At 46.2% G+C, this 24,286-nt stretch overlaps 1 protein-coding gene across 4 annotated transcripts in view; it reads right to left on the reverse strand.

The window, feature by feature from the left end:
• Window positions 1–2,573: 2,573 nt before the first annotated feature.
• CORO1C (coronin 1C) overlaps window positions 2,574–24,286 on the reverse strand; it is a 76,892-nt gene continuing 55,179 nt past the window's right edge. For all 4 annotated transcript variants that reach the window (XM_023241510.2, XM_023241509.2, XM_045041712.1 and 1 more), the window contains 8 exons: window positions 17,051–17,180; window positions 13,653–13,834; window positions 12,332–12,451; window positions 11,175–11,279; window positions 9,081–9,226; window positions 6,584–6,641; window positions 6,237–6,482; window positions 2,574–5,058 (listed from right to left, as the gene is read on the reverse strand). In XM_023241510.2, coding sequence (XP_023097278.1) covers window positions 4,939–5,058; window positions 6,237–6,482; window positions 6,584–6,641; window positions 9,081–9,226; window positions 11,175–11,279; window positions 12,332–12,451; window positions 13,653–13,834; window positions 17,051–17,180 — 1,107 coding nt within the window. In that variant the 3' untranslated portion in view covers window positions 2,574–4,938. The remainder of the gene's footprint in view (window positions 5,059–6,236; window positions 6,483–6,583; window positions 6,642–9,080; window positions 9,227–11,174; window positions 11,280–12,331; window positions 12,452–13,652; window positions 13,835–17,050; window positions 17,181–24,286) is intronic.

The raw sequence follows: 24,286 nt of genomic DNA on the forward strand, positions 1-24,286 counted from the left end.
GCATATTACACGAAATAGATTAGATACATTAGATGGAAATATACTTCGTATCTTACTGGTTGAAAATATATTTCCCAGGTTCCATGATCTTCATTTTTTGGTTGACATATTGAAGTCTTATGGAATTCCACTTTAACAGAGCCAACGTTACCTTTTCCTTTGTGACTTAAAACGTTTTCCCCCAGACAGAAGTCTGGGTGGAAAAGGGCTTGTTTTTTCTTCTAAACTCGAAAATAAAGTTTCCTTCCGTTTAACTACTGACTCTATCAGGAATATACACTGGTATTGTTGGGTGGCTCTGAGGAGTCCCTGCCTCCAGAACTGGTTATGGCACGCCATCATTTCCTGCCTCACCTCCCGCCCCTGTTGATTTAGGATGTTTAGGATCCCTGTTTCCACAGATTACAAATTCATCACTCATACATTAAAAAAAATTTTTTTAAGTTTATTTTGAGAGAGAGAGAGAGCTTGTGTGCAAGTGGGGGAAGGGCAGACAGCAAGGGAGAGAGAGAATCCCAAGAAGGCTCTGCGCGGTCAGCACAGAGCTGACAGGGTGGGGGTGGGGCTCGATCTCACAAATCATGAGATCATGACCTGAGCCGAAGTCAAGAGCCAGACACTTAACTGACTGAGCCACCCCGGCAGCCCACACATTAATTTTAATAACTTGTTTTTTATGTCTTAATGTTTATTTTTGACACAAGAGACAGAGTGCGAGCAGAGGAGGGGCAGAGAGAGGAGGAGACACAATCCAAAGCTGGTTCCAGGCTCTGAGCTGTCAGCGCAGAGCCCGATGTGGGGCTCGAACCCATGAACCGTGAGATCATGACCTGAGCCGAAGCCGGACGCTTCACCGACTGAGCCAGCCAGGCACCCCTTGAATGTTTTTTTTTAATGTTTATTTTTGAGAAGGAGAGACCGAGCATGAGTTGGGGAGGGGCAGAGAGTTGGGGGGGGGGGGGAGACACAGAATCCGGAACAGGCTCCAGGCTCTGACCCATCAGCACAGAGCCCGACGTGCGGCTCGAACTCACAAACAGCAAGATCATGACCTGAGCTGAAGTCGGACACTTAATCAATTGGCCACCCAGGCACCCCTACTTTTAATGACTTCTGTCTGGGAGTAAAGACATTTGTGTGAGATAGAAAATTCAGGAAAATCTAATTAAGTCAAAACTACCCACCGCTGGTACCTCCACATAGAAACAAGAAAACTTGGGTTTATTCTACATGTAAATACACACTGTATATGCATACGGCCTCAAGAGGGCTTGTGGACAGCAATCGGTCCTGGGTGGTTAAAGTTAACTAACCCTGCTAGACTAATCTTCCCTCTTCTCGTTCCTGAAGAGTTCTTCTACCAGTTTCCTTGGGGCACAATTCCCAGAGGTGAAGACCCTGGGCCAAAAGGTAAGGACATTCAAGACTCCAGACGGACCTTGTCACACCGCCCTCCGGAAAGGTTGCACCAATGTGCAAATACCCCCTTCAGTCTTGCAGGAAAATGTGCGTGTCTGTGGCCACGACTCACGGTCGAGTCCAGTGACGGCTTCGGGACGTTCTAATGTGCTAGCAGAAGAGAAGGGCCACTTAGAGTTAACAGATTCTTAAGAACCAAGAAAAAGCTTTTCTGGACACACAACGCCGAGACCAGCAAGGGAAGTAGCCCTTCAAAAAACGGAAGTTCTCCCTTGATGGGGCCTGGCTGGACGTCTGGGGCGGACATGGTAACCTTTAGGTCTCTGACCAAGAGGCAAGGCAGCCAAAACGAGAGAACGTCGGTCGTAAACACCTCCCAGCACGCGTCTGCCCCCTGACCGCGGGCACCAAGGGGCACAGACAGCATCTGTCGTCGCTGCTTCCTGCAGCCACACGAGCTGACCACGAACCTGGCTGCTGTTCTCACCGACCGCAGCAACTTTAGGAGAATGTATTGGGGGCGGGGGGGGCATCTTCACGCCAATTATTCATCATGTTTACAAACCTCTGGAAAACCCAAACGGTGGGCAACTCTTTGCTAAACTCACTGAAATGTCCTGAGACGATATCCTGGTGTAAAAAGGGAAGCTGCCAAAGGCCACGAGATTCAAAGGACCCTGAAAACCTCCCACTGGAATAAAAGTCACAGCTAAGCCGAGAGGACCGTACTCCACCGAAGAGCACGCTTCCAAAAGCGCCGCCAGGGAAACAAGAGAAAGCGGCAGCCACTCGGCGAGGGCTCTTCGTGTGGCCGGTCCCAGGTAGCTCCCTTCCAAACCACGCGGAAGCCTGCGTCCCTCCTTCAAAGCAGGAAAAGGGATGCCTTGAGATGAGGAGATGTGCCCCAGATCCCCCCCTCCGGTAAAGGCCGGAGGCAGGATTCAAACACGCAGGCCCGTGGGGGTCTGGCAGGCAGCACGCTCTCCGCTCTACCCCGCTCGACGTCCCCGCTTTGCCGGGGCTGAGTGGCTCACCCACACTTCCCCTGTACTCACCCTCAGAGAGGAGACGGTCGCCCGGCCAGTTCCACGGAGTCAGAGGAGCTGTGCGCTGCCCCAAAGACAGCCGAAGGTGCGAAATAAACACGGACACCGTTTTGTAATCAATGACTTTTTTATCTTTGAAAATGGAAGCAAGTGTTTTGACAGAATACTATGGCCGCTCTATAAGAGCCGATCTAGGAGCAATTCACTGGTTTTCCTCTGGGATAGCACGGCTTTGAAAAGAAGAAGGAAAAAAATAAAAAAAGACAAAACAGGAAAAATAATCCACAAAGCTTCAGGCGCCGACTCTGAGCCTGGCTGGGCATTCGTTCATTAAATAAGTCATAAGCTAAAACCACTAAAATCAGGGTAATTTCTCCTTGCCCTCTGTCTTCTCTTTGAACCACGTTCCCTATGGTGTTCCACCACTATCAACAATTTTGTTTACTTAATTTGTCAGAACCTTAAAACACTTCTCAATTTAAAAAATGAAGGTCCTCAGCAGATTACGTCGATAAAGAAACATGTACAGGTTTGAACAGAAGTCACTGTAATTATTGTTTTCTTTACATCTCATTATCCACTCCAATATTAAACACACACACATACACACACAAAACCACACCAAACATTCAGATGCCCTGAAACTGTGGAGACAGTGACCCCAATTCTGGGTAAAAACACGGTACCTTTCCTACGCAGACATTAGCCCCAGCTCGACTGCGCGTTCCAACCCAGTGTCGCCACACTCCGCCTCCATCCTGGCTCCCTGTTACAGATGCTCCCAGCCAGTTCGTCCCCACACCGGCGGGAGCATGCGCAAGAGCCCCCGGGCGGTCCCAATGGCACTCCACGTTTCATGTTCGACCACAGACACTCAGTCTTTCCCAGAGATTCTTTAAATCTTGTTCCTCAAGCATGCAAAATGAGAACATGGAAATGGAGAAGTTCTAGCTAACCTAGGAATGGAACAGGTATTCAGAGCTCAGTCGCTGGCCCCTGAATCCGGGGGAACCTCTGTGCTTTGACACAGCCTCTGTGTGAGCTGGAGGGGCAGAGCAGGCTGGTTTGTGTGGAGGGTGCAAAGGGACAAGTTCGTACACATTAAAGCTACAGCAGAGGCCCGTGCTCCTGGTCTTGCTTCATTCTAGACTGTTCTCAGTCTCAATAGTCAATAGCACCCTCTGGCCTTCATCTCAGCTGACTGTGGAGAGGGCCGAGGCAGGAAAAACAGAAGGACTGTCTGGGGGAGCCCTGAGAGAGGTGGCTGCATCTGTGACACAGAGGGGAGGGCAGGGGCTCTGGGGTGCAGAGAGAGCCATTTCTGCCTCCAGCACAGCACAGGGTCGGCATGCGATGTGCTGGGAGAGCAGAGGGTCCCGTGGGGGCACACTCCCCACTGCAGGTTCGCTCGGCCTACAGTCCCCTACTGCACTCAGGAGCAAGACAGGCTGCTGAAATGGGCAAGGAGGAACACTCCACAGTGGCTTCTGTGGCCTCCTGTCCCGGGCACCCTTGTCAAGTATTGACCGAAACCTGAACTATGACGTTTAAAGTGATCAATGCAATAGATTCTACGTGTATAACAAAACTGCGAAAACACACGCTAGTTTAGGTTAGATTATAATCATCTGAAGCACAGGATAACCAAGAAGTGAAATTCCATTCTGGTACAACCACCCAGTTTCTAGAAAAGAGAAAGGAAAGAAAAGAGACGATACAATAGGAGCTTTTTTGATCAGAAGACTCCGTGAAAGGAGAGGGGTGGTGACGTGAACCCACGTGATTTTTCAAGTCTTCCTTCTGTACAGTCATGAGGATGACCGGGTTTTGTGCTGCAAACGAGCCAGCACCATGAGGCTACTGCTCTGATTGTTCTCGGATGAACGTGTATACAAAATAATATCTTATCTTCATTTAGTTTATAAACATACACAGTGCTGTCCCTTTCAAATTAAGGAGGAAAAAAAAAAACCACACACAAATACTGCAAAGTAGCAAAATACAAGGGCGGCGGGCGGGGGAGCTACTTTTGGTTTTGGCAACGTTAAAAAAAAAAAAAGAAATATAAAAAGCAATGTGGCATTGGTCCCTGTTTATAAAAAAAAAAAAAAAAAGAAAAAAGGTACTTGGGCACAACACTGAATCAGAATTGGTCGGTTTTCTAAAATTCAGAATATCTGGGATTTTAAAAGTAGCACTTTTGTCTTTTAAAAGTTCGACAAGTCACGTAACACTTAAAACATCAAAAAAGCTTTCTGATAAAAAGCTCAGCTTTTAAATCACATTTTGTTTCTGCAAATTTGGGAGACGAATTGAGTTCTGACTGGAAGGCGGCCCGTGGCTGGTTGACACGGGCCGCTGACACGAAGGTCCCCAAATGGCAGTGCCTCCCTTCCGCCCTCCCTGGGACCACGCCCACAACCGGCTACCACGAAGAGTTCCTGCTCCCATTTTGGGGGTGGGGGGTGGACCTTCAGGCGGCGATCTTCGCCATCTGCTGTTCTAACTTGGAAATGCGCTCGTCTTGATTGCAGATTGTATCTTTTATAGATTTGATCTCTTTTAAAATCTCATCCAGCTTGGCTTCATTTTGCTAAGAAAACCAAAAAGGGGGGAGAGGGTAAGAGGTTGACTAAAATGCACTCAACGAAGTTCACCACAGTTGAGAATGTATAGGTTGCGCAGTCTCATTTTCCACTTTGGATGTGGCCAGGCACCGCCACCAAGTTGGGCCATAGGAGAGTCCCGGCTGCTGGTCAGCCCACCTGCCGCCCCACAGCAGAGCCACAGTCCTGCAGCGCTGCTCCTCATGCCCGTGCACTTACCCGGACTCAGTCTCAGGACAGAAACTGTGGGAAGGGACCGGTCCCTTCACGGCTGCGCCACAGCCTGGCCACCCGGTGCAATACCATCAGGAGTAATGTCTACGTGACCTTCTGGAGGCTGCCGAGCCCCTGCCATCACCCGGGGAGGGCCCTTCTTAGGAGCTAAAGCCCTTGCCCTGCTTGCTAACTCTTCTAAAGAGGCCTCAGCCTCTCCCACGTGGAATGGATCCTGTTGGAAACCCTGCAGTCCACGGCATCTGACGTGGCTTCCCTAGTTATGGCCAAAGTGCCAGCTCCTCCGGGCGCTTGGCCTCTTCGTTCCACTTACCTTCTCACTGACAGTTCACCGACCTCCCTCTGGCCCCTGGGATCCTGTTCCACGCCCGCCAAGTCCCCTTGCCGCCTCCTCCCTGGCTAGACCCTGCTGTCCTAGCAGCAGCATCCCCAGTGGCCGTGCGGGCCCCCAATGTCAGGCTTCGGCTCCCACCGCTCCACTCAGATGGTTCTTGCCAAGAGGTCCAAGATCATCTTCGCTAAGTTGCACTCGTCGCCACACGCCTGTGTCTCTGGAACACTCAGCAACATCTGGACCCTCGCACCACTCTCTTCCCCTCCCAGGACCCCCTCTTCTCGGCATCTGTGGCCCCACGCTCTCTTGCTTCATTTCCACCCCAATCAAAGATGGACGTGAACGGTCTGGGAAGACACACTTAAGAAAACACCCAAGCAGCTCCTGTGCACTCTCTTAAAAATGGTCGTAGACTGACTTCTCTCGTGGTCATTACAAAAAAACGAAAACAAAAACCCCAAAAACAGCTAATGGAGCCAAACTCAAAAATGTTACGTGGCCAAGGAGGTTCTTAGAAATAGTCATGTTTTCATTCACTGAAAGAAAGCCCTGAGCCAGCCAAGCGCACCGCACCCCTCAACCTCAGGGGGTCCTTACCACACTGGCTGTGTCCGGGGTTTTCTTGGGGATGTTGATCAGGTCACACTTCTTATTTGCAGTGGGCTTGCTATCCAGAATGTTCTTCTTGACCACTTTGAGATCCCGGTTTTTGCCAGGAATGTATCCATGCTTTAAGGAGATGAGGACTGGATCTGCATTCTTCCCCTCAAACCACTCCTCTGCCTCCAGCGCCGCTTCGGGCCCTGCTGTGTCAGGATACAGGTCATCCTGGAAAAGGTCCGACTACAAGAGACAGTTGGGAAAACCCTCAGTTAAAGAAGAAGAAAGACCTGACATGTGAAAGTCTTTGAAACACAAATTTGCCTAAGAAACTGGGCACTTACTTTCCTTGGAACAGTCATGATAATGGGCTCACACTTTCTCTCATGAAGTTTGAAGAATCTTCAAGGGGGAAATAAAGGCAAAGTTGTATTAAGTGAAATAAGAGGCCAAGTCATAACAATTACTCTCCTGTATGGGATACGACATGCTCTGCCTATCACCGCGGCTGATCCACCCTGGGGAGCAGGTACAATCTGTGTTCCCATTTTCCAGATGAGAAAACAGAAGCCAAGAGGAGCTATGCTAGGAAATGGTGGACTAGAAACAGGAACCAGGAGTTGAGGTCTATGCTGCTGGGACAGTCAAACCCCCATCTTCAGGGCTGAGCAGCCGTGGTGGAAACGCCACCACCGCCGATGATTCACTTCTGGAACAGTGACCAAGTCAACAGACAGGAGAGAACAAACACCTGACATGAGATTAGCATCCACGATTTGGATGCCAGGTCTTCTGCCAACTAGAAGTGGCTGAACATTTGTTGGCATAAATAGGATTTTTAAAAAGGAAAAGAAGATAGGCGCCTGGGTGGCTCAGTTGGTTGAGCGTATGACTTTGGCTCAGGTCATGATCTCGCAGTTCGTAAGTTCAAGCCCCGCGTCAGGCTCTGTGCTGACAGCTTGGAGCCTGGAGCCTGCTTCGGATTCTGTGTCTCCCTGTCTCTATCCCTCCCCCACTCATGTTCTGTCTCTCTCTGTCTCTCAAAGATGAATAAACGTTAAAAATAAAATTAAAAAAAAAAAAAAAGGAAAAGAAGATAATCCTAGGATTACAATTTTGGCATCTATGCAAACCGCATCATATTTGACACTCAAGAAAAATTTGAAATTATCCAAAATGTGGAAAGACCAGGAACATAAAGCATGAAACCTCTGCAGTCAGCAGAGTGGTAAAAAACAAAAACAAAAACAAAAACAAAAACAAAAACCAACCAAACCGGCCTGGGTTTGACGTCCAGCTCAAATACTCAATGTATTAATAAATGCTCAGTAAACATTTAATAAGTAGGAGGTATCCTGAATGATTATGCTTACAGGTTTTGACTTTTAGATGACAGTAAAATAAATGCTTTCCCAAGTACCAGAAGCACTCTCAAGTTTGGATTCAATCTATTTTGAACCACATTTTGATGAGTTTGGTTTAAACTATAATTTTGAATTATCTTTCTTTCACTACTCCAGCTATAGAGAATTAAGTATATTTAAAAATGAAACTTATAGTAATTAACTTAAAAGATGTGCTCATTATTTAACTGTATGACCAAAACAACAGAGAGAGGCAGATGTCCATAGAAATGTAGTGCTGTACAAACGTGCGGTACGGTCACCGGCCCAATAGCGTGGCGCTGGTCATCCTGTTGCTCAAAACGGTCAGTTATTCATGGGGCACCCGGGTGGCTCCGTCGGTTGAGCGCCCGACTCGGTTTCGGCTCGGGTCATGATCTCACGGTTTGTGGGTTCGAGCCCCGCGTCAGGTTCTGTGCCGACAGCACGGAGCCTGCTCGAGATTCTGTCTCCCTCTCTCTCTGCCCCTCCCCTGCTCCCGTGCGTTGGCTTTCTATCTCCCCCTACCCCTCTCTATCCAAAATAAATAAATAAAGCTTAAGAAAAAAGTTTAAAAAAAAATTTTTTTTTTCAACGTTTATTTATTTTTGGGACAGAGAGAGACAGAGCTTAAACGGGGGAGGGGCAGAGAGAGAGGGAGACACAGAATCGGAAACAGGCTCCAGGCTCTGAGCCATCAGCCCAGAGCCTGACGCGGGGCTCGAACTCCCGGAGAGCGAGATCGTGACCTGGCTGAAGTCGGACGCTTAACCGACTGCGCCACCCAGGCGCCCCAAGAAAAAAGTTTTTAAACGGCCAGTCATTCGTGAGTCTCACAGAGTATCTCCTGTTGACTAGGAGGAGAAAAAAGCCTACCCTTTGGGAAGACCACTGGCATTATGCAATACAAAATTTTTAAAAAATCCCTAGTAGTATAGACAGGCAGGAATTCTATAACATAGTTGCATTTCCTAAATCAAGCTAACCCAACATCCAGCTACTGGTCTCTGCCTTCTCTAATCTAGGGTCCGTGAGGTCCACGATCCAGTTTGGAACATGTTTGTCACCACGGCGGGCAGGAAAACCATCTATTCGGTCCATCTCAGGGGCAGGCTCGCCCCGCTTGCCTCCCAGCGGACACTGGCCACAGCCTCGGCCTGAAAACGAGAGATGGAGGCTTCGCTAGGTCAGTACGTGTGCAGTGCGCCTTGGCTGAGCCACGTCACTGGTGCTTCGGGCCACACAGTCTGAAGCACGGTTCCATGACACGATTTTGCAAGTTCGTTCTTGCTCTAAAACTCTGTGTTCCTCAGTGTGGACAGGAAATGAGAAACCAATTCCGCAGTGCAACGGAGGGGAGACAAGACTGCGGCCCTAGGGCATTACCAGCAGCTGTATCGCTCTGGTGTAACACGCGCGGCACAAACAACCTGCGTATCTTCCGGTACCGGCTCTTTACCTGGCGATCTCACATTTGTTAACGTCAAGTCCCCTCTTGGGCATGTAGCCCATCCCTCTCTGAGGCTCCTTGCTGCTGAATGTGTTGAGGTAGTGGACATACGGGGATTCATCTGTGATCTCAAAATAGCGGATACTGCTGTCACCCTACAAGAAATCAGAGAAAACTTCGCATTGAACGTTACCTGAAGCAGCTGGATGAGGCGGTGTCTCTCTCCCCTGTCAACCCAGCACTGACTCGGACTTGGCCTCAGTGGCCAACCTTCGCTTCCTCTCCAGAGGGAGAGGATCTGATGGTTGCCCTTCTTGGCAAAGCCCTCACTCATCAAATGCTAGCATGTCTTTTAAATGGTCTCCTCTGCCTCCTACTGGAGGCTCTCCACTGAGCCCGGACGCCAAGTCAGAGTCAGGGCAAAAATGTTAAGGCCTCCGGCCCAGCAACTGCATCGCATTTCAACTCCAAAAGACAGACAAAGTCTAGGAGGACCACGGAGAGGGCAAAGACTGGCACAGAACGGTGTTCCTTTGCAGACCTGAGGGCGCCAACCCCGGACAATCAAGCAATAATAAAAAGTAAGATTTGTAGAAGAATGAAATATTAAGAGCAAAGAGTTTTTAATCATCCTTAATTAATAATTAATTCACAATTCATAATAATTCTTCATTCATAATGAAGAAACTCACTAAAACATGAGTATTCCTTAACTTCAGAAGACAGCGCTGTCTTGTTGCAATGTACCAAATTCTAGGATAATTTTTCTTAGAAAGGTCAGATAGTTTTGGAGGTCGGAAGCGTACGCGAGTGTCTCTAAGCAGAACTAGCTGTCCCAGTTATGCCACCTTGAGCAGCAAAGGCAATGCTGCCTGCTGGAGGGGAAATGCGTGTGTATATGCGATCGTGCCCTTCCAAGTGTCTCAGTTCTCATGATTTCCACTTGTTTTGATAACGTAAATATCTAAAGTGATGGTAAACAAGCTAAACACAGACTGTTTCCTGTGTACTGAAAATAACTTTCCACCTAGTGTTGCTAACATCTGGGTAATCGCTCCCGTTACTGGTTTTGATGCAGTCTATGGCAGCTGTGAACATCTGAAAATGACTCTCAAGGAAACAGACAAGATCCCAGGTTCGAAGCAGCTGATGGTAGGACAACGTGAAGCAGAGCTCAGTCAACTATGAGAACCGAAACATGTCTGGCTTTACTCAGCAAGGGGCTATCTACACAGGTTTGGGGGAAATACGGCAACAGCTTCAATTTTATTAATTCATTTATTTCAGCTACAGAAAGTCTAAGAAAAATTGAATCTACAAAAGACTAAGGAACATTAAGGTTACTGCCCACTAAAAATAAAAACAAAACAAAAAAATAATAATAAAGCTAGCAAACACTGTAGTTAGGTGGAGATAAGGCAGGAGGTACGCTTTTTGATTTCAGTGTGGGATCTTCCTATAAGAACTGTCACCTCCTGACACTTTAGTCAGGCCACATACTTTCAAGCCCAGGGCCCTAATGCTGAACTCCAGGAACAAGAACCCCCGGAGAGTCTCTGAGGCCTTTAAAAGCTCCTATCCAAAAAGCGCTATTCTCTTTACAGGTCCATGGCACGTGGTAATAAACACCTAATGCCACTCTAGGGCTACCCAATGGATTCCAGCATCAGATGCGGCAAACTGGCTACTTGCTCCTGATACCATTAGAGAGGATCTAAAATCCTCAACCACACAGCACCAGAGGTGAAGAGACACCGGGGTGTCCTCTTTCTCTCACTAGAGTCCCCAAGCGAAGACACTCCTGCCAGTGTTCACCCCAACACCCGAGCCCCATCCCTGCTGTCCTCAGGGATGCGTACTCAGGAGTCCTAAACATGGTGTGCTATCACCACACAAATGACAGGCTCAAAGGGTCTAGGCTCAAGACCTAAAACACACCAAAACACACATCCGTCCTTATTTTAGTTTAAGACACATACACAAATCATCTAAATTAGACTATTAATATGATACAATGCATTGCCCGGCAACTAAATCTCTGAAGGATAAACTTCTCCTCTTACAAGATTAAACTGAATATAAAACATTAAAATGACTGTTTACCTTTCCACATAAGTAAATGATACTGGTGTCAGGGTCATAGAAGGGCAGCAACACCCCATTGCTAGTGTCCATTTCATGAAGAGCGATTGGTTCCTGCATATTTTTCTGGGAAGAAAATACAAATATCTGTATCTATCTATATGCTTGTATATTCACCCATATTTTTACAAGATGAATCATTATTTTATTAAGTGAGCCATTTCCTAGAATAATGCAAGTCTGAACGATGCACATATATAATATTCATACATGTAAATACCAAAGGGATACTAAGTGGTATCCGACCCACTGAAAATTGTGCCCATTTGACAACCTAATCAACGCACACATCTGTGATTCCATGACAAAGAGGAGACAGTTCTCTTTTGTGACTATTTTCTGTTTTAAAAGAAATTTTTCTGGGGCACATGGGTGGCTCAGTAGGTTGAGCGTCCAACTTCGGCTCAGGTCATGATCTCATGGTTTGTGGGTTCAAGCCCCGCATCGGGCTCTGTGCTGACAGCTCAGAGCTTGGAGGCCTGCTTCGGATTCTGTCTGTCTGTCTGTCTGTCTCTCTCTCTGCCCCTCCCCCACTCACACTTTCTCTCAAAAATAAACATGAAAAATGTTTTAACATTTTTTTTCTTAACATAAATACGTGCTCTTTAGTTAAAGTTACAGAAACACTGTAATAATCATCCCATATTCCACAATCCCACAATCCAGTGGGTGGCAGAAACAATTGCCATTTTGGTCTGCTTCCTTACACACACACACGCGCGCGCGCACTGAGATTGTACCATATATACAGTTTATTTTTCACTTATGCTATTAATGTTTTCCTAAGCATGACTGTTCTGATTTCAACATTCGGTCATATTCTTTATAAAATAAAGCTCAGAACTTGGTTCCCAAGTCCAAAACACCGTTTCTTCCTGCATTCTTTGTAAAAAATACAGCCAACACAGACTACTTTGGAGTGTCAAGGATGCATTTTAGTAATACGTTTAGCAATAAGTCTCTAGTGAGGATGAGCATGTCACATCCAATTTAAGACAGACAAGAGTTCAGAAAACTACACTAAGAATCCTATAATCTACTTACCCCCCTCCAAAGACCTGCTCAGAAAGAGAAAGCTCAGTGTAATAAGCCAGTGGGAAGGCTGGGAAGGGGCATACCGGATTCCAGAGAGCCAGCTGCCGCTCACTCATGCGGCTGAAACCAGTGGTGAAGACATTCCCGTCAGCCAGAAAGATGGCTCTCATGGGTCTTGCTCCTTCGTGTGCTTTCTCCTTCTCCTGGGAGGCAAAGAGCAAGAGGCACATTATATTCAAACTGCGAGAAAGAAAGGCGGAGTGGGGGCTTATACGCGGAATCCAACCCATGCCTCCATGCCATTCATCCTGATTGCCAGGTGTGTGTGTGTGTGTGTGTGTGTGTGTGTGTGTGTGTGTGTGTGTGAGAGAGAGAGAGAGAGAGAGAGAGAGAGAGAGAGAGCGCGAATTAACCACTCCTCCTCCCAAAATGAGGAAACAAAGAGACACTATGAAAGTTGGCCAAGGTCCCTCAGCTAGTGAGCAAGCAGACTGCCAGGAGTTGACTCAAAAGCCTCACTCTTTCCACCATGCCCTGCTGCCAACCCAAGTCCACGCTGCAAAAATAAAACACATGAAAGGACTCTACCAGATGTCCGTTTCTCCAGGGGATAACCTGAAGATTGGATATACCCTATGGTTTCCACCAATTTCGCAGGACACAGCGAAGTCTAGTTCAGTGAACCCCTTCCTTTATTCATTTGTTCCTTGAGAGCGCACTAGTAGTGAGCCCTGAAAGGTTCTAGTGGAGAAAGCACTTTGCACAGGGCCAGGCAAGTCCCCAGTGCTCGACAAGTACGAGCTGTGGCTGTCACCCAACTTAAGAAGTAATACTGCCAGAGGACCAGCACATCCCAGAGAAGGGGAGACGCAGGACATTCTGGGGTCCAGCACCTACAGCTTCAACCCCAGCTCAAGTCCCAAAGTCTTCTGTCATGACAGGTGACTTGTTGAGGCCTAGTCTGGGTGGAAGAAACTAAGACACCGAGCTGATAAGATACCCGTGGCGTCTCTGTAACGTGGTCTGAATATGGTTGCAGGAAGGGGCGGGGATCAATGAAGCAATCAATACTCAGTGCTAAGCCAGAAACGCAGTGAACTATCTGGGTTAGCTGATCTAGACTGGTAAATTCTTAAGGATTCTAGTGAACCGATAAAAACTTTGTTTCTTTGTGGAAAATGGTCACCAAGGGAGAGGTACGGCTTGTGTAAATTGTGGGATACACAACTCTGAAGTGTGACTGGGAGGAAGAAGCCTGTAGAAGCCTGTGCGGATTCACGGTCCGGCGTCTGCAGTTAGGCTCCACGGAGCGGGCGCGAGGCCTCTGCCGCCCGCCTTAACAAGCAAAGCTCGCCCTCGCCCAAGTGCGACAAACACGGGCGGCTCTGCCCTTTGCATACTCACAGCAACAATCTCTTGCTTCCTAGGATCGATCACTCTCACTTTCTTGTCTTTGGAAGCTGTGCAGATCAGACTGCCGTTCCGGTTCCAGCTTACATTGTAAATCATGTCCGAGTGCATATCGTCCAGGTTGATGAGGGCTTCCCCCGTCCCCACATTCCAGATGATGATGGCATTGTCACAGCCTGAAAGCAAACAAAACCATGCTCCTCAGAGATGAGAAACACCCATACAGCAGCGCGCTTGTGAAAACTAGGAATACAGCAGGGAGACACAGACACAGGAAGATGTTGATCGCGGGGAGGCCCTACTTTATTTTACTTTTATTTTTTTTAATGTTTATTTTTGAGAGAGAGAGAGAGAGAGAGACAGCCAGAGAGTGGTGGGGAGTGGGGGCAGAGAGAGAAGGAGACACAGAATCTGAAGGAGGCTCCAGGCTCTGAGCTGTCAGCACAGAGCCCGATGCGGGGCCTGAACTCACAGACCTCGAGATCATGACCTGAGCCAAAGTCAGACGCTCAACCGACTGAGCTGCCCAGGCGCCCCGGGAGGCCCTACTTTATTGGCCGCTAATTAAAAACCAAAGTGACAAAGAAAAAACACATGTATATAAAAGAAATGTATTAAAGGAAAAACATGGTTTGCTCCATTTGGTTTCATATGAAACACACAAAAAGTAACAACCAAACAAAGAACTCTAAGAAAACAGAATCCTATGTTTTTTAAGAGCTAACGGGCTGATGGACCCCGAGTGATTGTGTGTTTCCTTTTCTAGTAAAACCAACATCAGAGTGAATACAACTTACTTCTTTTCCAGAGGAAATAAAAATGAAGAGTTTAAATGACCGTCTAGAGCACTCAACAAAAATGTGACACAGCACGTTATTCAAATCAACGATGCTGTAAAACATGACCTCACGTTGAAGGATGACCTAACCATGTGCTCACAACGTATCTTTATCTTTAAAAGGGGAGAAAAATAGGTCAAGGCTGGGCTGATCTGAGAAGCCCAAACTATAATCAAGTAGGCGTGTGGATCTGGAAGCTGATCCCCAAAGAGGCCACAATGCTGGCTCAGCCACACCCCTCTGTTCATCAATTCCACATTCCTTCAAGCATCTGCCCCAAGGACCCTGTAGTAAGTGGCACCATTTGTTGCTTCCAGGACATTAGTTCAAGGATGAAGTAAATAAGGGATGGATATCCTGAAGATAAATTCTTGCCAATAAGCCAATTTTACAAGCACTTCAGAAAAATTAGCCACTGACATCCAGGCACCCAAGCTGTCTAAGTGCCAGAAGTAGAAGACTGGAAACAAACTTGTACGACAGTAAAGCTGGAGCTAAACCCTAGGGTGAGACTTGACTCTCCTCTGTCTTGCACACCACAGGCAAACAGGTAACTTCAGCCACCACGGATAGATCACGTAGTCTTAAAATATGCACAACACAGCAATTAGCCATTCTCCTCTGCTTGTAAAAGGCAGAATGGGGAGAGTCTGCTGACAGTACCCTATATTTGACCTCAATGAGAAGGGTAGCAGGAAATTTTCCATGATTGACTTCCATCTTTACAACTGTTTTTTCTCCTTACTGGACTGAGTTGAATATGAGGAGAGTTCCCAGGTATAGTCACTTGTGACTTAAAAAAGGAGAGAATTCTAAGTAGCATCTGTTTTGAAAAGGAGTCCTTGGTTTCAACAGGTACACGTGGTATTAAGTTTTTAAATTTATTACATTATAAACACCCTCTATTCCCAGTTAAAAACTCAACTGCCCCCTTCCTTTGTACTGGTGAGGGGAAAGATTTTAAAAATTCTACCATTCACATTAGTATTTCTTCTTTTGTAAGTCAATTTTATGAAAGTATGATTTACATACAATCCAACGCCCTCATTTTTAGTATACATGTGCTAAATTTTGACAAGTGTATATATTCATATGTGTGGCCACCATCACAACCAAAATATAGAACTTTTCCATCATCCCATGACGCTCCCTTGTGACCTTTGTATGGCTTCTATAAAAGACAAAATCTCAAACTGGAGACAAAGAAGAGATTCCTGCAGGGTAAAACGTGGAAACCACTCAAGTGGCAAACCAAGAACGCTAGATCTTGGTTCGGGGGTTCACTGTAGTGCTGTCCAGCAGCGTAAAAACACAAGCCAAAACCTCCATGTCCAGAAATAGGGGACTGATTACATAAATGAAGATGTCTAGACAATGGACTATCACTGAGGTCGTTAAAAATATGATAGGAAAGGGGGAGCCTGGGTAGCTCAGTCAGCTGAGTGCTGGACTCTGGATTTTGGTTCGGGTCAGGATCTCACGGTTCGTGAGATCAAGCCCCACGTCCACTTCTGCACCTGCTAGGGATTCTCTCTCTCTCTCCCTTTTCTGTCCCTCCCCCACTGATACTTGCCCTTTCTCAAAATAAATAAATAAACATTTAAAAAATATATATCAGAGGAAGAACCTTCAATGGCACATGGAGAGGACTACAGTGTACCACTAAGTGCAAAAAGCAAGTCACAAGTAAAGTGTCTGAACCTATCTTTGTGGGAGACATCACTCAGGTATGTGCAAAAAAGTACCCTGTGGAGCGAAACATGGACATGGTAATGATGTTCCCTCTGGGCGGGTGGCAGGAGTACAACTGATTTTTACTTTCTCCTTTCGTTTCTGTATATTTTCTATAACATACACGTACTACTTGTAGAAGGAGAAAAATGAAAGTATCTTTTTAAAGGAAGGAGGATATTTGCCTCACAGGACCACCCCAAAGTTGGCAACAACATCAGAGCTGGCACCCAGGGCTCCCACCAGGGATCCTCCTGCTCTATCAAGAATAACTAAGGGGCGCCTGGGTGGCTCAGTCGGTTAAGCGTCCGACGTCGGCTCAGGTCATGATCTCACGGTCCGTGAGTTCGAGCCCTGCATCGGGCTCTGTGCTGACAGCCCAGAGCCTGGAGCCTGCTTCAGATTCTGTGTCTCCCTCTCTCTCTGACCCTCTCCCATTCATGCTCTGTCTCTCTCTGTCTCAAAAATAAATAAACATTAAAAAAAATTAAAAAAAAAAAAAAAAAAAAAAGAATAACTAAAACTGTGGTCCATGAAGGGCCCCAGCAGGAGCCGTGCATCTGCTGGATTTATAGGTAAGCACGTACCTGTTCATTTCTCTAAGCAAGAAGTCTTGAGTCAGACTGCCAATGCAGCCTTCACACACACACACACACACACACGCACACGCACACACACGCACGCACACAGGTGTGCAGGCAGGCTAGAGAACCGCTGCATCTCAGCACCTCAGCATGGATTCCTAACGAGCTGCTTCAAAGCTGTGGAGCACACATCAAAACGCACTGGCTACTGCCCCCTCCCCCACTGCTCGGCTCCCACCTGCGCTAAGAAGGACGTTGCGGGCAGTCGGATGCCAGGCCACGATGCCAACTCTCTTCGAGTGGCCCTCTAAAATCACCACAGGTTCGGTCAGGGAAAGGGTGAGTCCATTTTCTGGGATCTGCCACACCTGTTGGGAAAGGAAGCGAGAGGATCCACGTGAGGTAGGACCTTTCACGATCACCCTTCCTTGACCATCCATCCGGTCTGCAGACGTGCTCTGCATAAACAGAACACACACTGGTCTTTGGACGAAAGGCGGAATACTGCACGTCAACTCTATGCCACTGTTTATAAAATGGAGTGCGATATTAAAGATCAGAACATCCACCAGGCCTCCAAAATGCTGCGTCCCCACTTTTATTTAACAGTAGTTGACATTTTATTCTAAATTCTCTGTTAAATTCAAAACTCTCTGACTAGAAGTGTATAGAAATACTTAAAAGAAAGAGGGAGAACGACCGAGGCCCCCATGAGAGGCAGCACTGGGGTGATGAGCCCTCGTGGAGCCCACGGGTTTTGAGGGGAGACACGCCACCCACCAGAGCTCTTGGGATGGTGCAGCGTTTAAAACATCATGATTGGGGCGCCTGGGTGGCGCAGTCGGTTAAGCGTCCGACTTCAGCCAGGTCATGGTCTCGCAGTCTGTGAGTTCGAGCCCAGCGTCGGGCTCTGGGCTGATGGCTCAGAGCCTGGAGCCTGTTTCCGATTCTGTGTCTCCCTCTCTCTCTGCCCCTCCCCCGTTCATGCTCTGTCTCTCTCTGTCCCAAAAATAAATAAACGTTGAAAAAAAAATTAAAAAAAAAAAATCATGATTTCTCTAGTTTTACGTTTGGAAAATAAAAATACACGTAATAGTTCTGGAACATCTACTACAGAAAAACCTTACAAAGAAACAAAAGATAAATTTGGCCTCATGGAAATTTAAAGCTTTGTGTTTCGAAGGACATGGAAAGAAAAGCTATAAAGAACTCTTACAAATCAACAATAAAAGTAAAACAACCCAATTTTTAAAATGGGCAAAGAATCTGGACATTTCTTCAAGAAAGATATACAACTAGTTTTAAGGCACATGAAAACACACTCAGTATTATTTAGTCATTAGGGAAACGCAAATCTAAACCACAATAAAGCATCAGTTCACGCCCACGGGCGGCTATGATCAAAAGGCAGATACCGAGTGCCGACGAGGATGTGGGACAGTCAGGGCCCCCACACACTGCTGGTGGGGATATAAAATGGTGCAGCCGCTTTGGAAACGAGTCTGACAGCTCTCAAGTGATTAAACACGAGAGTTTATACGGCTTAGCAACATCACTCCTAAGGTAACCCAAGAGCAATGAAAATATATGTCTACACAAAAACTTGTATGTGAATGTTCACAGCAACATTACTCATAAAGGCCAAAATGTGGAGACAGCCCAAATGCCCGGCAACTGAGAAATGGATAAACAAAATATGATAGATCTATATACAATGGAGTATTACTTGTCCACAAAAAGGAATTCAGTACTGATTCATGCTACAATATGGATGAAGCTCAAAAATATTACGCAAAGTAAAAAAAAAACTAGGTCCACATATCGTAGGATTCTGCATATATGAAATGTCCAGGACAGAAAAATACACAGAGACAGAAAGTTGATTAGTGGCTGCTTAGCGCCGGGGACTTCGGGACAGTGATAGTGAATGGGTACACGGTTTCCTTCTGGGGTGATGAAAAATGTTCGCGAACGGTCTCTGGGGATGGTTGTACGTATCTGTGAATAAATCGAGACCACTGAATTGTACACTTTAGATGGGTGAACTGTGTGTGAGCTGTAGCTCAACGAAGCAGTTTAAAAAATGCTTCTGACTGGTGAAGACACACAGGATATTCACCATATCTTAAATGGGGATGTGCCTGCATGGTAGAGGGGGTCGGGGGTGGGAAGAACATCAGACGGAAGGGATAATAAGACACTACGACAGAGGAAGACATGAGTTTTAAAAGATTAAGAGAAACCCTCTATGAAGGAAGAACCGAGTAACAACTAAACCGAATAGCACCAAGAATCCTGTAAAAACCAGACATTAAGTAATACTTAAGTTTGTGAAAAGGTTCAAGTTTAAAGTAATTATCTTTTTACATACAGAGAGTAAAACACATTAAATGTTAATATATTTTAAACTGTTTGTATATTTAAAATATATTAAAATATTAAAATGTATTAAATAAGTATTAATGTATTCAAATAAGTAAATTCACCACCAAAAAAGATTTTAAGGAACTAGCTCATGAAAAATTTAGAACTTGCCAGTGAAAAATCACGCTCAACAGTGGAACAAGTGAGAAACAGAATTTTCCTTTGTTGGGGATTTTTAAGGAGGAGAAAAACAATGTCTGTTTTCAACTGCTTAGCGGAAGGCAAAGATCTGGATTAGATGGGTGTTTAAGGTTCAGCTCAGTTCTGCTGTCCCGCAAAAAATTAGAAGAAAAAGTTTGCCATCCTGAAGAATGGGAAAAAGGCATGAATTAAGTGATCGTTCATTCTTACGGCTAAATTCTGCCCAGGCTAACTACAACCCCTTACGTCAATCACGGCAAAATAAACCTGGCCTTTTGAGGGCCTGAGTTGAGATGTCACCTAATTTCCCCTGAACCCTCACCATTCAGCAAATTGTCAACAGTGCAGTTGTGAACGAGCACAGAAAGCAGAAGGAAAACCTACCTTGTCCCTCTTCTCCACCAAACAGACCTGAGCCATGGCCCCCTACCCCGGAGAATGTGGGTATCCGCTGAACACCCCCAGCACTATAGGTTGCTTTCATCCCATACACATTTACTTTATAATCAAAGCTTTATGATTGGTAAAACAGCTCCAAATTGAACTTGGCTATCTGAATGCAGAGCAGGTCTTGTGTTTTGTTGTTGTCGTTTTTTAACATAAGGAACAGAAAACAACTGATTTGATCAAAGCATGAAGTCAGAGAAACAATTACGAAATGGGACTTTAGTGACTCAACAGGAAATGCATTCTCCAAGATGAATTCCGACCCGGGCTTAGAACCGGAAGAGTGGCAATACCACCTGCCGTCTCCAGATGGCACCACAACCACGGGCTGCTGGTTTTCTTGCAAGGTCTGCGACACCTCTGTACGCCGCTCTGACCACAATTAAATAGTGTGTTCTCTAAATCCCGAATGGGGCATGGAGTGACGGAAGGCTTTGTTTAGAGCCAGCATTTCCAATCTTAAACACGAAGGTGGAAGCGGGGCCCACGATGGGACTTTACCTTCTCCTGTCTCTAGCTTCTCCCTCGTTCAGGTTTTCCTTGGATGGCAAGGAAATTTTAATGATGGGGCAAAACACTTATATCATTTGTAAAATGAAGAAACTATTCCTTTTTTAATTTCACCTTTAGAAGATTCAATGGTTCCTAACCCACTTTACCACCTTGGTCGCTCATTCACACAACACAGCTCTTGAGTAGCCACGATAAGGCAGGCTCATTACCAGGCAAGGGGGAAAAAGGGTGACCACGCACGGGCCCTGCTCTCAAGGGGTGTACAGTCTAACAGAAAGCAGAGACTTCTAGGAGACCAAAAATCAAACATAACTGGTGTGATGTGGGGGCTTGGAGCATGGGCTCCAGAGCCAATTAGACCCTGGTCCAAACCCTGCCTGGGCCACTTACACTGATGGTCCTGGGCAAACTTTCTAGGGCTGCTGTGAGGATGAAATGAGTTCATAAGCCCCGGAACAGTGCCTGGCATACAACCTGTGCCCCCCAAATACAGAGACAGAACAATGCAATGCTTAAGAACGTGGGCCCCAGAACTAGAACAGATTGTTATGCCCGGTATCACCTGCATAACCTTGGAGACCTGAACCTACACTTGCTGGGCCTTAAGTTTTCCTCACCTCTAAAATGGGAATAACAATGAATCTGCTTTCATCAGGGCTGTCTGGAGGACAAATGTGGTGATATGAACCTAAAGTGTTTAGAGCGATGCCTGTCGTGAGGCAGGCTCTTCGCGAGTGTCAGTCGCTGCTGGCACTTGTCTTGTGCACCAGGAAACCACACGGTGTATGGAAGCAACGCTACGCTGCCGTAAGCCAAGTGCTGAGCGAAAATGCAGGCGTCGTGAGGTTGCTTTCTTGCTCTCCCCAGTTGGTACGTTCAGGAAGGCCCTCTGAGGGAATGACCTCTCGTAGCGACCAGGACTCAGAGGAAAGAAGGGAGGGGTAACACAGGCATGAGGATTTACAGCGGGAGGAGACAGCGGCCGGAAAAGTCTACGCAACTAAAATGAGGAGACGACGGAACCCTTGCCTCCGCTGGTAAGTAAAGGTGGTGGCGTCGCTCACTGCGGGCTGCGGGCAAGAGCTGGAGACCCGTGAGCTTTTCTCCATCAAGCGAGCACGCCCCCCTGGCTGGCGCCCACTAGCCCTACTCACAGGCTGTCCTTACATGGCTCTCTGCCCTTTTTCGGGTTGTCCGCAGCTTCCAAGCAGTGGCCTTCCAGTCCGGACTGAAGGGGTCTCACCACCGGCAGGGCAGGGACAACAAAGCAGAAGGCCCGCTCGGTACATGTTTAGTCTTCTTGTGTGTAATGTGGGACGCGGGCTGGTGCGGAGAAAGGACGCCGGCCCGGCTCCTGTCACAGCTGGGACGCTAACTGGCTGTGTTAGCATTAAGAAGGGGTTTCACTTCTGGAAGTTCCAATTTCCTTGCTTGATACGGGGCCAGGATCCGCTTACAGGCGTTACTGGAAGCATCAAACGAGCTAAACCACCTTGCATACCCAAAGCATTCCCCTAATGTGAAACAGCGCAAAAAGGGTGACCTTCGACAGACCAGTCACTGCCTGGACTGGTGTTTCCTAAGCTTTAAAATGGGACATACTCTTGCCTTACTGTGCTGTTATAATGATTAAATATAATCATTGCACATAAGGGCTTATGAAACAGGGCTTGACCAAAAAAATGCTTATTGTATGTTCGTGGTTATTTTTCTTGCTGTTACTATGACCCCTGCATATATTTTCAGGGTGTGAACATCAGGACTTCCTTCAAGAACCTTGTCTTCAAATTAATTCAGCACTTTCTAATTTACATCCAAGGTATTATGTGCGAAAGCTCTAATACGTGTCTAGGCCAATTAGCACAAATGAGAACAGCTCTGATCTCTATGCAGGTCTATTAGCATCTGTTACTGTGGCTAAAGCTAGTACTCCAAAACCAATCAGCTTTTTCAAAAACACGTCAGTGAGCAGAGAGGAAAACAGGAGTCAACCACCCTCTCTCTGCTGTGCCCAGACTGGGCATTTCAGCACGGCAGGGACAAGCTATCTCTTTCCTCCACTTGATTTTTTTGCTTTGTTTTGCTTTTCAAATAATACTGTGTATTCCTGAGATTTTTCTATTTGGACTGGACATTGCTATGGCAATGTTTCATTCTGGGGGGAAAAAAAGCCATAATCAGTCCCAAGGGCTTCCACATGAAAAAGTGAATCTATCAGTAAAAACCCATTGTGGTTCTGAAAAAAACAACAACAACAACAACTTTTAAGTGCATGTTCAGGAACTAATGTATCACTGGAATCCTTTTCAACACGTGGAATTCTGAAAATGGAAAAAGGACAGCTCAAGAGAACAGCTCCAATAAGAAAAAAGTGATGAATGGGGTGCCTGGCTGACTCAATCAGCGGAGCGTACGACTCGATCTCAGGGCTGTGGGCTCAAGACCCACGTTGAGTGTCGAGATTATTTAAAATCTTAAAAAAAAAAAAAGAAAAAGAAAAAAGTGATGAAAATGAAACGTGGGTTTCTCTCAAGGAGTAATTTTAAAGTGCAATTTGTTTGATGGTTTTGTTAAATCTCAAACAGTGCAAAATGTAAACGTTACGGGAAGCGTTTCCAGACACCTCTTCCCTATTTCAATCCCCCATTCTGAACTTGCTACTGGTCTAGGCACTAGGGCTACAGCCATAAAAAGGGCTATCCCCCCAAAAGGCTATATTTTTAAATGCGAAGGAAACCAATTCCAAAGAGAAAATGAAGAAAAGAGATGAGAGGAGACGGGAGGAGGCTCGCGGATTCTACACCAGTTGCAGGATCCCCGAGAGAGGCTGCCTATCCAATACCCACGGGGCAGCATGTAAGGAGTCAGGATGTGCCTCAGTGAACCATGACGTTAAGAACAACATTAGTTTTGGCAAAATCAAGAACTGAGAGCTGGGCTCTGATCTGCCCAGGTTACAATACCCACTAGCAAATGGCCCAGATGCCATCTGCCGAATGACCAAGGGGTCAGAAATCTTGAGGAATTCACTCTCATCACCAACTACAATATCGCTTCCATTTTTATTTCAAGGCAAAAACTGTATTAGGAAAATTTATAACAGAAGCAACAACGTATAAAACAGGGAGTTTATCTTTGCTGATTTCCACCCAAGTGTAAAATTGATTTGGGAGAAGGGAAAAATGTCCACTTAAACTTCATTTGGGATGGGCTAGACACAAATAAGACAAATACTCCGCAAGATCTTTCCCTCTCCCCGACTCTGGAAAAAACAATTATGCAACCCACTGTGTGAATCAGCCATTTTTTGCATTTGTGTTTGATTACTACCCTGCAGATAAGCAACAGCACTGAATCGAGATCATTCACTAAACTTAACTTGGCTGCTCTTTGTGCTATGGAAAGCAGTAATATTTTCTTAGAGCTAAACTCTTCCCAAGTAAAATACTCAGCAGCCACAATCTTTAAAACTCTCCGTGAGAACACACTGTTGGAGAAAAGAACTCACGGTATGAAAAGTCTGGAAAACCTAGGAGCACAGTCTAATTTCTGGGAGGAGGATTTGTAGAATTCCTTTTTGCCGGTATAAAACACAGCTTCAAAAAGTAGTACAAGAAAGGTAAACTATGCCAATATAATTCGCTTTTGGGGCTGCTTAAAGAAGCCATCTGTAAAACATGAAGGAATGTGCCATCAGCCTGGCATTCCTTTTCCTAAACCTGCGATCAAAGGGACATCACTGTCATTGAATCAATGCTTTTGCCACATTAACAAATCAGTGCCTAACTGCTCAGTGGAATTAGACTATTAATACAAAAAGCGGGGCGGGGGGGGTTCTAAATATTTTTTAACGTTTATTTTTTGAGAGAGAGAGAGAGACAGAGTGTGATCAGGGGAGGGGCAGAGAGAAAGGGAGACACAGAATCTGAAACAGGCTCCAGGCTCTGAG

This window comes from Felis catus, chromosome D3 (genome assembly GCF_018350175.1).
Source record: "Felis catus isolate Fca126 chromosome D3, F.catus_Fca126_mat1.0, whole genome shotgun sequence".
NCBI lineage: Eukaryota > Metazoa > Chordata > Mammalia > Carnivora > Felidae > Felis > Felis catus.